At 47.5% G+C, this 14268-nt stretch overlaps 1 protein-coding gene across 7 annotated transcripts in view; it reads right to left on the reverse strand.

Moving 5' to 3' along the window:
* Positions 1–3798: 3798 nt before the first annotated feature.
* LOC118310457 (cAMP-specific 3',5'-cyclic phosphodiesterase 4B-like) overlaps positions 3799–14268 on the reverse strand; it is a 47398-nt gene continuing 36928 nt past the window's right edge. For 6 of the 7 annotated variants that reach the window (XM_035633395.2, XM_035633393.2, XM_035633397.2 and 3 more), the window contains 9 exons: positions 9904–9997; positions 8308–8516; positions 8110–8208; positions 7676–7840; positions 7228–7327; positions 6843–6997; positions 6597–6719; positions 6306–6488; positions 3799–6202 (listed from right to left, as the gene is read on the reverse strand). In XM_035633395.2, coding sequence (XP_035489288.1) covers positions 5822–6202; positions 6306–6488; positions 6597–6719; positions 6843–6997; positions 7228–7327; positions 7676–7840; positions 8110–8208; positions 8308–8516; positions 9904–9997 — 1509 coding nt within the window. In that variant the 3' untranslated portion in view covers positions 3799–5821. Of the gene's footprint in view, positions 6203–6305; positions 6489–6596; positions 6720–6842; positions 6998–7227; positions 7328–7675; positions 7841–8109; positions 8209–8307; positions 8517–9903; positions 9998–10544; positions 11150–14268 lie in introns of those variants that run through there. The other variant, XM_035633401.2, reaches the window with a different exon arrangement.

The following is a 14268-nucleotide window of genomic DNA, read 5'->3' on the forward strand; positions in this document are numbered from 1 at the left end:
CGCAGTCACAACAGCCTCCCTTATCTGCATCCTCCATCGGCTCCACACAAGAGCAAACAACAGGCAGCCAGGCCAACGTCTGGAAAAGCCTGATGCCTACGCGAGGGTCAGCGTCCGGGGGCGGCAGACCCGCCGCCTGCCTTGGTCTGGGTGGAGGGGGAAACCCTGCGGTCTTATCGCTCCTGTAAAATACAGTGCAGTTCAGTGGGCACAGAGGAAGCCGGGTCAGAGCCTGCAGACTGCGATGCTCTCAGATCCTATACGGGAATTCACGACAACGCAAGAACAGGCCTCTGACTAATCTCATCTCTTGTGTGACGACAAGACAAATAATACTTTCGGTATGACTATAAAGAAAAAAGAAATGGAAAAAAGTTTATTTCGGAACAATGTAGGTATTGATCGCCGGCTCTGCGTTTTTACAGGAAAACATGTGCAGCTCTATTGTTCATATTATCTCTGTGAGAAAACTTGTTGTGGAAAGGGTGATGCTGGTATGACAGTAAAATAACAATCTTATCTTTAAATCGCATCAGCACTGCCACAAGTTGTTGACTAAGACACAGTCAAAGCCCATATTACTTTATCAGCGGTCAAGAGGGCATTTGAAAATAATGATTCAAGCCACAGGGTCTTATTAGTCTACACTGTTTTTGTTCAGATGTAATGATTTTAGTCGGTTGTGAGTTGTGTTGTGGTGACAAGGTGAAACAATAAAGGCTGAGGGACAGATTCAGATTTAAGTCCTGGGCTGAGATCCGCGTGGCCTTCGATAGCATCTTTGGAGTTTACATTTCGTGGCGGCCAGATTGCTTTGTTTATCTCACCCCTATGGTTTCATTTTTCCACAGTGTGTAGGCCTCACATCTCTCTCTCTCTCTCTCTCTCTCTCTCCCTCGGTTTCTTTTTCCTCTACAGCAAACTGTGCCTGTGCACTTTGAGAATCACCTCCCACGCACTCGCTCACTTTGACACACTCCCCCCCGTCCCTCTCCCCCTTCCCCCTGTCTTTATCTTTGTGTCAAATAAGGACAATTATTGATCTGGGCAGAATCAAGAGAAGGACACGTGGGTTAAGCATGGTTTGGTTTACAGTTGACCTTCATCTGGACCGGGCCAGAAGAAAGAGAAGAAAGAGAACAATCGAGAAGCCTGATTGTCTGCGAAGCTGCAACACCAAACTCAAAGTGGGTTTCCTCCATTTCTTTCACGTGTCACAGATGTTTCTCTGCTACGCCACACAATATCCAGTGTTGCGTCTGTATGTGTGCACCGTGTCCTCTTTGACTATGCATGTAAGATCCCAGGGTCGCAGGGTTTCTTTTTCTTATTTTTTGGACAGACACAGATGACAGTGTGCTGTTGTGTGCCGCTGCATCCCCACAGGGGTGTTCCCTTCCACGTCCAAACAATTCCTGGGCTGGTTGCATGCTGGGTAGAGAGCCCCGGGCACAAATGTCAGGCCGTTGCCATGTCCTCAAAAGCATCACGGTTAAATGTGATTTGACACAGGCGGGTCCTTTACACACAGGCTAACCAAGGATCCACTGATGTTGTTTTGTTTTTTTTAATCACTTACGTCCAACACCAGCATATGTGTTTCAGAGGAAGAATTCAAGATCTCAAGAAAAAGGCAGAGAATTACCAAAACATGTTTGTGCTCTGCATATCTAATCTTGAGTGAAATTATTCATTTTTCAGGATGATTTATTGTTATTCAAAGTTGGTATTAACCTGCGTGCATGTGCATAATCCTCCTTTACCTCAGGGGAAGGTCAGAAAAACATGGCTTTTTTGGGGGTTGATGTTGACTGTTTTCATGCATTTGCTCCTTTTGTGTATTGTATAACTGCTACCATGCCTATTTTGTGTATGTGAAAATATTAAAAGACAGTTGCACGAAAAGTCAAAGCCACACTGGGAGAAACACCAGTCATATCTATAACTGCCGGCATGTTTCGATAACTCTATGATTTGTTACATTCTCTGGGAAGGATGCATCCTGTTATTGTCTTAATCCTGCAATTCTTGGGTCCGTGAAATGCAAGGAACACACACACAGACACACACACACACACACACACACACACACACACACACACACTAACACACACACACACACACACACACACGCACAGGGTCTTGGAGGAACTTACTGCCTCATCCGATGTTTTCCAGATTAATCATTTTCTGTGGTGCAGGGCAGAACTGTCTTTTTCAGTTCACTTCCTCACCCATGTGTCTCAGCCACTCTGAACTGATCTCTGCCATCTACACACACACACACACGACTGGATCACTATTGAATTATCATGGAATGCCCCATGTTAGCTCGTATTCCTCCCAGCGGCTGCCCAGTTGACTTCAGTCCTTACTGTCAGCCCAACTGAAAACAAACAGCAGCTGGCCAGGAGAAACTCCAGGAAGACATTTGTTTTTATAAAGTGGATATGGAGAGAGAGAGAGAGGTTTGTTATGCTGGAAGTGGTTCTCTTCCTCTCTCGCCTTGGCCCCGGGCCCTCTCAGGGCCTGGCTGGTCGAGTGGAGAGAGGGGGCTGACTGGCTGTCAGCTGGACGCACCGGCAATGTGAGAGCCTCCGGCGCAGCCCAGAGACACAGGCGGTTCACAGACAGTGCTGCCGAGGGCCGGGGAAGTCCGCCCTCGCCCCGCTGACGTCAGCCACAGACAGACCACAAGACCCGTGTTAGGCTTTTCGAAAAACAAACTGCCCATTGCTTTGGCACTACGGACCACCACCATGGAAAACACTGGTCCCCGTCTGCGCAAGTGTTTACCATAAACACGTACCTCATTTTTTTGCTGAATCTAAAGGAAGAAGGAGGACGGTTCAGGTTTCCTGTTGCCACCCAGACATCCAGAAAGTAAACACAGTCCAATGTCTCGAACATGTGCTTCAGAATGTGCCGTCATTCATTACATGATATCATGTATCACACATGTAGTACATAGCTTTTTACCTACCGTAGATCTTTCTCAGCCATGGCCCCTGAGCACCGCCAATTTTATCCCGACATATAGTTTTCATATAAGTGTCTTTTTAAAGCCCTGGTGACCAGAGGAATGCAATAAACAAACCGATAAGCAGGACTGTATGTCAGGAGCTGAGCTGCGGACCAGTGGCAGGTGTAATATTTATCAGTATTTATTTCTAAAGTCCTCCACATAATCTACAATCACCACGAAGCTCACGGAGCTCAGCCAGAACGCGAGCGGTGAAGACGAGATTACATCAGTGAATGTCTCTGCTCCAGTCTTCCCTCCTGTTTTTGTTTGCAAAAACGTCAGTAAGTGAAATCTGCCAAACGAATCTCTGCCTTCAGGCTAATTGTGATCGGCGTGCGCCGCCACCGATCACGTATACCAGATGCTTATCAGTGGGGTCAAGGTGCTTCGGGGCCATGGGAGAGTGAATGCCCCCAGGGCCCAGCACATAGCAGCACTATCTCTACCCTTCCTGTTTACATTGCTGGCTCTGTGTTGAGCACCACTATCAGAGGGGAGGGGAGATGTCACCGGTGTCGCTGCAGGGAAGTGACTGAAGACGGAATCATGCCCTATTTTCCCTCTGTCATTTTCACCGTGGTCTTCCCCTCGGAGTTGCAAAACCGGAACTATGACGCCAGCGAAACCACATCAGTTGGCACGTTGTTATAAAAAAAATGTTGCTCTGAGGGTTGACGTTGAATTGTGTTGTGTCACTGCACCAGTGGAAATACACCTATTATTTAAAGTAGTTCAAAAACACTAAACATTTCATGACTCACTCGGACCACAGCTTTTCTGTAATACATGCCCATTTTAATAATCTCATAGAAAAATTTTTAGTGAGCACAACATACACTTTTTTTTACCATTATATCGTGAGGAAGACACTGAAAAAATACATCCAAAACAATGTCATATATTTCAGCAAATATTCCCAAAGCTGTACAATGACCCGTCACCGTACACAATATACTGCAGTAAATATCCAGCCTCTGTGCTCCGACGGGAACAAAGGACACAAAGCTTTCTTCTGCACCTCACGTGAGGTGTTGTTGGTTCAGACTCTACAAACGTCTCCGGCTGGAAGCTCAAAACTGGAAACATTTCTATACATTTCAAATTTTGTCATAATCGCACTGCATAAGTCCGTGTCATGGTCTGATACGACGAAAATCGGAAACCACGAGACGAGTTCAGTCAGACTGTGATTTGACACGTGGTAGTGCATATAAATAATAACAAATATACAGAGAATATTGTCAATATTATCATGTACAAGGGGAAGATAATAAATACACTGTCACAAATAGCTGAAGAGGCCGCACCACACAGCTGGGTGCAACAAGATTGTGCAACGGTTGTTACGGTTAACACACACACGCACACTCACACACTCACACACTCGCTCACGCACACTCACGCCCACTCCCCCTTTACTCTGAAGGTTGTGCCCTTACAATGTGGTACCTTTAAGGTAGTGTTGGACAGATCAGCAACCAGCTGCAGAACTGTCGTCATATTCAAAGTGCTGGAACAACTACTACAACATACAATTATCATGTCACTGTCAGGTGTCTTTTTAAAAATGCGCTCACAGTCTCACAGTCATTCGAATTTTTAAAAAAGGAGACACTGTGTAAAAGCGTATTCACGAGGATGTACTTCAGTAAACGATATCAGGCGTTTGATGGTGAAAAAAAAGGAATTACAAGGTGGAGACAGATTTTCCCATACTGGAATATGGCTCAGTACAATACAAGGTTGTGGAGTTTCCTATTAGATATACTTTGGTGAAATGACACTTGGTAATAAACTTTGATTTGCCCTGATCTTTGGGTTAAGCTACATGATCAATTGAGCCTCTCGATGGAAGTTTCACTTGTTCCGCTGGAGACTCTTAAAGCGTGTGTTTACACTGTTGAGAGGCATCGATCAAAGTGCTTTCTTCACAGGATCTTTGCAGTTCTTTTTTACTCAAAAATACTTTCAGAGAATCTCATATTTAATCACTTACGTAATGAATTACTGGATAAAGATAGTTGGATAAATCACATGATTTCGTCAATGAGTTTCCACACTCTCCTCCTCTTTCTGCACGCCGCAAAGTGCAAAATTGTGCTGGGAAGTCAACTTATTTTTTTTTGTTGAACTACCTCCGCTCCACCAGCTTATACTATTGCCAAAACATTAGGAAGACTGTGTGAGACAAAGTTGTCCTCTTTGTAAAAAAGTTTACACATTTTACAGCTACATTGATGTCTTCAATAAATTATATATACACATATATATATATATAAAAAAAAAAAAACACTTAGAAAAAGATACGGCTGTTACAAAAAAAAAAAGAAAAGGCACACAACTTGTGTTTGAAAAAACTAATTGGTTACAAATAACTTGCTGACCAGTAGTTTTGGTTGGACACTACCAGGTGGCATCCAGTCCTGACACAGTACAAAAGAATAGTAATGAACATAAAAAGTGCCCGGAAGTGCAAGTTTTGGATATCTTGTCCCAGTACACCGATTCATATCATCTACATCGTCTTATTCAGACTCGGCCCCGCCTCCGCAGTCCCACAGTAGTCCCTTCGTTAAAAGCGGAGGCTGCGCTCAGGTCAGCTCTCTTCAAGGGCTCAAAATCAAACAGCCACGGGTTTTATCCAGGCCTCGTTTGCAGGGGTGCCCCACATTCAGTCAGACCCAGCAGCCAGGCAGCTCCGAAGAGCCAGATTGCAGGATTCCTCCACTGCAATTAAATGAACTCAGCCAAAAAACAGCAAAACACGCTGCACTCTAACTAACACCGCCAGTTCAGCTATGTTTCCGCCGGGGAGACGTTGCGCGTCGCCATCTCTGCACCGTCCTCATCAGAGGGATGGTTTTGGAATGTCAGAGTGTCACATGCGTCGGTCCTCTCCATCATCCCGCTCTCCCCGTCTCCCCCCTGTCCGTCCTCGTCGTCCAGCGTCAGTTCAAACTGAAATTTACTCGTCATGGGTCCCCCCTCCTCCTCCTCCCCGTGTGGGCTCCCTTCTGCGTCACCGGTGTAAAAGGGCGGGGAGGGGCTCTGAGGGATCATGCTTTGGTACCAGTTCCTGTTGTCCTCGAGCGTGTCGAGGATGTCCTGGGCGTCGGGGTGGACCAGGTCGGCCCACGTCTCCCACAGAGGGTGGACGATATAGTCGATGAAGCCAACCTAGAAAAAAAAAAACAGGGATGATGTCAGCACGATGGAAAAATAATCACAATATTTACCTCTTGGTTTGATTTTTTTGGAGCTGGACATGCGTGTTCTCTACCTGTGTCCTCTCCACTGAAGCGGTGTGTTTGTCACACATGGGGCTGATCTCCATCCCCCGCTCCCGCTCTCTGTCTCCCTGGTGGAAGAACTCGTCCATGATACGGTCCGTCCACTGCCGGTACAGATCCAGTGGTTTGGTCGGGTTGCTCAGATCGGCACAGTGAACCATGTTCCGCAGAACCTGCCAGGAAAAAAACCCCAAAAAATAAATAGACAATTCATACATCTTGCATCTCTGATGGTATGTATGAGAGCGTCTATACTGTGTGCGTAAAACCACGCCGCTTACCTGCATTCTATCTGTGTAGTTGTCCAGAAGCAGGACTCCAGAGCTGGTCACCTTCTTGGTCTCCACCATTGTCTTCAGATCAGCCAGCAGGCTCATGTGTTTAGACATGTCAGTTGCCAATACCTAGGAGACAGAGGATGGTGTAAGAAATACTTTGAGGGAAAGGAGCAATAAAGTAGCCAAGACATTATTCTGAAAGCGAACACTGCCTCGCAGCCTCAGACAGCTGTGCAGACGTTTCCTCACCATGTCTATGACCACTCTCCGGAGCGTCTGCCTCTGCTTCTTGGTGAGGTTTTGGAAGATGTCGCAGTTGTCTTCCTGCAGCAGTTTGAAGCCCACGGCCAAGTGGTGGTTCTCCAGCACTGACTCATCGTTGTACATCAGAGCCAGCTCAGAGTCTGAAGGAAGAGGAGGGGGGGGAGGCAGGAAGGAAGAAATTAAATTGAGCACAAGCTTTTTAAAACTCAGGTCAGGTAGCTATGGCAACATTCAAAAGCCCTGAAAAACCCACACTGAGACATGGGAGACACATCCCCATTAAACCATGCAAATATTTATGCCTATTCATCCCCCATTATGCCCGTCTAGACTAAATAAAGCTGTTAGGTGTTCGACTTTTGGGACTCACTGGTGTTGATGAGGAACTGGTTGGAGACACCTGGGTGGTCCACGTCATGTATGGCCGCAGCGAAAATGGCCGCCAGGATCTCCAGATCAGTAAAGACGGCCTGCATTGGAGGAAGAAGAATAAACAGAGATGAGCGTCCACAGTTAATAGACCGGCCAAACAAGGCGCGGTATTAGACAGTGTGTCATCCTCTCGAAGGCATGCACTTTCAGGGGCATGCCAGTATTGGTGACGGCAATGCCAGTCACCTCATTAAAATCGCGCTAACCGCCTTGTGGGAAAAGGTGTGGGCGATGGTGCCACCTTCAAATGTTGTATCATGTTTTAACAATGAACTCAGTGTAACTATTTTGAACGGTGTTTAGTCACTAGTGGAATTCTGCACGGGCATTTTCACGCGGAATACAAAAGGATTGGAAAGTCACGAGGTCATATTTTAGATGCTTACATCCAGAGCGGGGGTGGAGAGGAGGATGTGGGTGGACTGGGCTACGTCGGCGGCGTGCAGGCTGTTGTGGTAGGCCACGTCGGAGTGGTAGTGGCCCTCCAGGGTCAGCATGAACGTCACAAAGGTGTCAGTTGGAATCTTGAACGTTCTCATCAGGTCTCGCTCCTGCGTGCGACACGGAGGAAGAAAAATTAGGAAAGAAAACGGAGCCTTAGTGAGCATCTTTTACAAGTAGATGGATTCACCTTAAATTAAATCTTCAAACCATATTTATGAAATCATTGAAATAAAATAAAAAGGGCTGAATATGCTCTTCTGCCAAAGCACAGCTAAAGCCATGTGTTTATGTGATGACACTTTTTTGTTGTTGTTTTTAATTCTCTCTGACTTAAGGATGGAGGATGAGGAGGATGATGATGAGGCAGGGCACTGACCTGAAAGATGGTGTACATGATGCACGTGAGCGGTCGGTTGTGGGAGTGCTCGGCCACTTTGAAGATATTCAGACCCCATCTGTTGATGTCTTCCAGGTCCTATATTAGATAAATAGACGGGACGACCGTAAGTGTCTCAGCCGATCGCATGATTTTCACTTTTTTTTGTTGTTGCTGCAAAATCTGTCAATTGTCTACCTTGGACAGCAGTTCCTCCTGGTCTGTCTTGACCCCGAAGCGGTTGCTGGTGCTCCCAGAGATGCTGGGCGTGTGGCTGACCTTCCTCACCCCGCTGATCTGAGTCATCATCCCACCCTGCTGCTGCTGCTGCTGCTGCTGGCCCTGCCTCCTCTTCCTTTCCCTGGACTTTGGAACCGGACACGGAAGCTCCAGTTCATTTTGCTTGTCTGGAGAAAATAAATAAAGACACAAAAGGAGAAAAATATGAAGATTTTTGTTGGATAAGCGTCCTTGCTTGTTTTGCCACTGTTTCAGAGTAAACAATGTTAACACAAGGAGCTAGTCGAGCTCTCACACCCACGTGAAAACAGATTCAAGCTGCACCGATAGTTATTGGATTAACAAGCGATTCCTTCAGTTCCATGCCAGCAGCAAAGAAATAACTTACTTATAAACAATAAATATTCCACTACAAAGGCGATGAATGTTACAATAACACAAAGGGTCGAGAAGTGCTAATGAGTTGTTGTGAAATCTGCTCCGGTGGCCTGCTCATTCTGAGAAACTGAGCAATGTTAAAATAACAATCCGGAGAATTGTGGAAAACCGGTTCATATTAAGATGAAATGTTAAGAGGAGGGACTCGTTTGTGCGCAGTGTTTTTTTTCTTTTTCTTCTTCTTCTTTGCAGCATGTGATTCAAGTCTGTCTGCTGGCTGAGTGTGATTCTCACATGCTGCACACAGCTGACAGTGTGTGTGTGTGTGTGTGTGTGTGTGTGTGTGTGTGTGAGTGTGTGCGCGAGTGCACGACTCCCTCAGCCTGTGTGTGTGGGTGTGTGTGTGCACCACATGCAACGCAGTGAGAAGAAAAGGAAATAGATCTCAGCTGCCTCCTCCACAAAGCACAGGAATAAAAAAGGAACTCTGCAACACCTGACAGGTGCTAGCTGCAATGCAGATGACAACAAAAACCACAGAGCTTCAAAGATGAGCCGAGTTCCTCTCCGTGTTTTCTCTCGCGCGAGTCTCTCCTCCCCAGGGGCGGCTCTGTCACACAGAAATCACCTTCACTGCACCTTTTTTCTGTTTTTTCCCCCACCACAATGCATTGATGGGAAGGTGGAGGAGCTGAGGGGGGCAGGATGTCTGGCTGTTTGCGGGACAAGCAGGGTGGCTGACAGTGCGGCCGAGTCACGAAATGCAGTCGGGCTCGTTACGAGAGACGAGGAAACGCGTCTGTCCTCCCGATGAATAATTCAACGTGTATCTGGACCCGATGGCACATATTCTATTCTCCCTCTCCCCCACTCACTGCCCCCGATCTCTCCAGAGGGAACTCTTCCCTGAGTTCCGCCCCCCCCCCCCCCCCCCCTCCACCTCGCTGCAGTCAGAGCGAATGGGGACTCTCTGTCTCTTCACCCAGACCAGATCAGACTGGTTTGGGAGCAGTGATGCAGACCTGCTATGACTTTTCCCTGCCATTTAGCACATGCTTTCAGGTGACCTCGCAACCCCCTGACCATACAGACCGCGTGGGCTCATTTGTGGGCTCAGTTGGGTTGTACTTTGCGATGTCTGTATTTAGCGGCATGTGAGCGTGTTGCAGTGCTCACCTAGGAAGGTGTTGGAGATGTACTCTGACACTTGGTTGCCTGAGCGACTCATCTCAGACAGGTGGCTCAGCTCCCGGTTCAGCATCCTCTTGAACTGGAGGCAAAGAAACAAAAACAAAAAAAACACATGAGGTTAAATTATCTTGACAAGGAAATACATATTCATGAAATCATTTGACTGCCGTGACCTCGAAAGCATTTCCTGTTATTTTCTATTGGCACATAACCCATGAGAACGTGGCCTCTGTATTTTTTTATGCGCCATATAAGGTCTGTGTTTATGTCTCGCTGGTCCTGGCTCGAGTTTAGCTACTGAGACGGACGACGGCAAAGCATCTCAACAAACACAACACAGTGAGGCATAATATACAAAATTGTCAGTGCACTGTTTTTTCTAGGGAAACAAAATGCGACAGGTTTTCTTTTTTCAGCGTATGCAACCCCTGAGCAAGAGCATCAAGACAGAATCTGATCTCATCAAACGCATCCAAATGTGCAATTAAAGCGGTGAAAAATCAGTGGGGTCATCTGAGAGATTGCACCATCTGCAGTGAAAAAACATGCACATACTCTACAGTAAATGGTTACACACACACACGCGCACACGCACACACACACAGAGTCCCGTCTATGGGACACACCTTAATGTATCCCCAGGACACGGAGAACAGGTAGTTGGCCTCAGGCATGGTGCTGAGCTGTGCTGAGCCCCTGGCGCTCCCCAGCAGAAGCCCTGTACGCTCCTCTCTGAGTGGACCCCCAAGGCTGAGCGCAGCCCTCCCGCCTGAAGCTCAAGGCGCCCCCCCAAAATCACCGCCCTCCGACGGTGGACTGTGGTAAGAATGCCCCTGCTGAACTCTCTGGAGAGGGGCTGTGGTGGACCCCTACACCCATGGCCAAATGATGCGCCTCCTCATTTGCGTCGCCCGCTGCTTTCCGGGATCGCGAGCGATGGAATCCCCCCCTGAACGCGGTCAATTTCCTTTACTGTTAACCCGTTCTCTCTGCCTCAGTCCGTTGCTGTAACCCTCTGCCTTCGCTTGCAACAATCCAAATGTTATCCAGTGATACGCAGGGGGGGGGGGGGGATTCCAGCCTTCCCGAGCCCAGATTGAGTAAGGGAGGAATGGCAGACTGGGGAGAAAGGGAAAGGAGGGAGAGAGGGACGGAGAAAGGCAGACAGGAGGAGGAGGAGGGAGTCGTCCCCTGTGGCAGACGAGCTGGTGGAGTCTCTCTCTCTCTGCCTCCCACCCCTGCTGAAGACCGAGTCATGCAGAGCACTGCAGAAACTGGGAGAATCCCCCCACATCTTTCTCTCTCTTTCTCCCGAACTCCTGTGCTCTCTTCAAAACCCCTCCCACTATCTCTTTCAACCCCCCCCCCCTCTGTTTCCTTCCCTTCAAGATTTGCTCCCCCTGCTCAGTAATGCAGAACAGATACAACGCATACTGCGCAACGTGAGGCTTCAAAGCACCAGCATGTTTATTTGTCTGATTTGGTGGTTTTGAGTCCTTTTTTTAGGGGGGGGGGGGGTATCATTGTAAGAGTGGAACCATAAGTTGCTGTTCAGGCCCTGGATCGCAGTGTTGTTCTCAGTCTACATACACATGATCTGGTCTCAGTGCTCCAGACACAAACAGAGATGAGGGGAGACAAACAGATGAGAGTCTGCAGCCCACCAGTGCACCGCCAATTGCACGACAAGTTGAACGCCGTGGCAACAGAGTCACGTGGCCCCCCTCTGTTGTTCTCACAGTGGTCCCCATGCGTGTGCAACCACACGCATACACAGGCGCACGAATGCAGGCACGCATGCGCACACACACACACACACACAATGCACAATCTACAGCAGAGATGCTCTAGACAGACACAGCAGCTTGGCTAGATGCGGCACAGACCCACGAGGAAAGACAATTTTCCCGTCCCCCGAGGAAAGAAAATGGCTTTTCTTATCAATAAAGATAAACACTATCAGAAAACCAAAACAAACTCCTAATAATTAATACATTGAAATAACTGGGCCATCTTTTCTATGACCCAAAAAATTTGATCGCGCTTTGCTGCGTGTTCAAACACTCTAAGAAAAATAAATCAACCGCGATTCTGCCTTTTGCCAGGGCTTTTTATTATTCCTTACAATGAGGTCTTTTCTCCTCACACTGGACCAGACCGACTCTGGTCTCAGCAGCTGTCTAATAGCTGTCAGGCAGACAGCTAACATCGACTCGAATGTGAAACTTGAACACCACTTTCAAAGCGTTGGCTGCGCTCAAAAACCCAGACTGCCAGCGCGGTCCATAAAAAATCAAAGAGCAAAGAGCTCGTAAGGACAAATATTTGAGCTTGGATTCGGACGGCTTTATTCCGTTCAAAGGGAACTTGTAAACGGACCCTTTAAAGCAGGGGAACTGTGTGGATTTGTGCGACCTCTAGGAAATGAATTAGGCACACGGCCACATGTCAGCAACCCGGTGTCATGCAGTTCGGCTCAGGCGGCACGGTGACAAGTGGTTAACTGTTCTTGGGAGAATAGATGACTCAAGGCATGGTATTAGCTCATACATCCTTTTTAGGTGAGCAAAGAGTGCAAACATTCAGAACAAACACTCAACGTCGGACACCGAGAGGAGTTGCATAAACTTGACCAGAAAACGTTGCGGCTGGTTCGCAGGAGATGACGAGCTGTTCCCTCAGTTTGAATACTCAAGAAATACGTGCATGTTGTCTTGCAAAATGTAAAAATAAGTAAAAATGTTGGGGTGTAAGGCAAAACAGTTTGAACACATAAACTCATGAAGATAAACACAAGCATTTAAAAAGATTTTTAAGCCCCATATGCCCCCTAATCCTACAACAACCAGCCAACGTGGGAGATTCTCAAAGTAATCAGTGAAAAAACAGAAAGTAAATTCAATGTTTCTTAAGTTATTAATAAACTGAGATGACATACATTTACATATTCTTCAATAAATCCCACTCTCCATGTGGCAAACTCCCACAGCACAATGTGACAAAACACTCCATAACTGTCTCACCTTCTTCCAACTCGTAAGCATCCCAAAGTTTTTCTTCTGCTTTTCAGAACAACATAGTCCCATTGTCACTCAAAAGCACCAAACACAGCACCAAAGAAATCCTGTTAAAGTTCCGCAAGCGATTACTCCGTTCGTTCTGTGCGTGCGAGCCCGTCCGCTTCCTCTCTCTCTCTCTCTCTATTCTCTTTTCTGAAGTGGCATCAGGCAGGAAACATATAGTGATAGAGCCGACTTGACTGACTGACTGGCCTACAGAGTCTAGCAAGAGATCGATGGCTCCTCCCCCGAAACACAGGCCCGAGAGTGTGCGTCCCCACCCACTTCCCTTCTACACGACAGAGTAATTCACTGAGGTCATTTACTGGTAGACGCTCCTGACATGGCCTCAGGCGCCAAACAACTTACATACCTGAGCTCATCAATGAAAAGTCCCCCACAACAAGTTGAGCAGACCTGACATGCTGACGTGTTGCGTGGAGGGGGAAATCACAGTGAAATACAGTATATGCATTCCTTTGGGGCAAGTCTTAAAAAGTTGGCTCTGCTCGCGCGGCACACTTTGACCTTGACTGAAAAACGGCAGAAAGAGAAAAAGCGATTGCACAGGAACAGCCCGACACCACATTGCAATATCGAACAAAAAAACCCACCGTGAGCCAACGCTGCCTCTAAAACGCCTGGCTGTTGACAGAGTCAACACGCGGCGGATAACGCCCAGAGAATTTTCAGAGTTTAGCAACATTAGAAAGACACATTTCCTAGAAGGTGTCGACCAGAAGTGGGTTAGAACAGGGTTGCAGAAGGATTTCATATTTGCCTCCCTTATTCTGCCTTGTTTCCACGATAACAGCAGATTACAGAGGTTCAACCTTTTTAATTGCAATCAGGCACCGTGATCACTGCTGCAGCTCGTCTGATCTGCTCACCACCCGTTCAGTCAAAGGGAATCACAACACTATAATTTAATGTCCATTACCCCTGCTACGGCTACAGACCCACCGCTACATCTGTTACAATAATTTTGTCATTTTTTCCCCGCCGAAAGACGGCGGCGCTTCAAAGTTTTCGAGTGACCACACGTGAGCTAAAGTTTCCTAACCCCGCGCGCGCTCCGCCCGGGGGCTCGCTGGCACGCTAACCCGCAGAGCAGCCCTAAACTCCCCTAACTGGATTCAGATGGCAGTGTTTGTCCAAGACCGTCACCAGCATTGGCGTAGAAGTGTGGCGGGGCTAATGATAGTGAAGGGGCAGGAAGGCACACCCCCCCCCCCCCCCCCCTCTGAGGTCACAGCCACCAGACTGTTGGTCAGCAGGGTGTGTGGTCCCA

Source organism: Scophthalmus maximus, chromosome 5 (genome assembly GCF_022379125.1).
Source record: "Scophthalmus maximus strain ysfricsl-2021 chromosome 5, ASM2237912v1, whole genome shotgun sequence".
NCBI lineage: Eukaryota > Metazoa > Chordata > Actinopteri > Pleuronectiformes > Scophthalmidae > Scophthalmus > Scophthalmus maximus.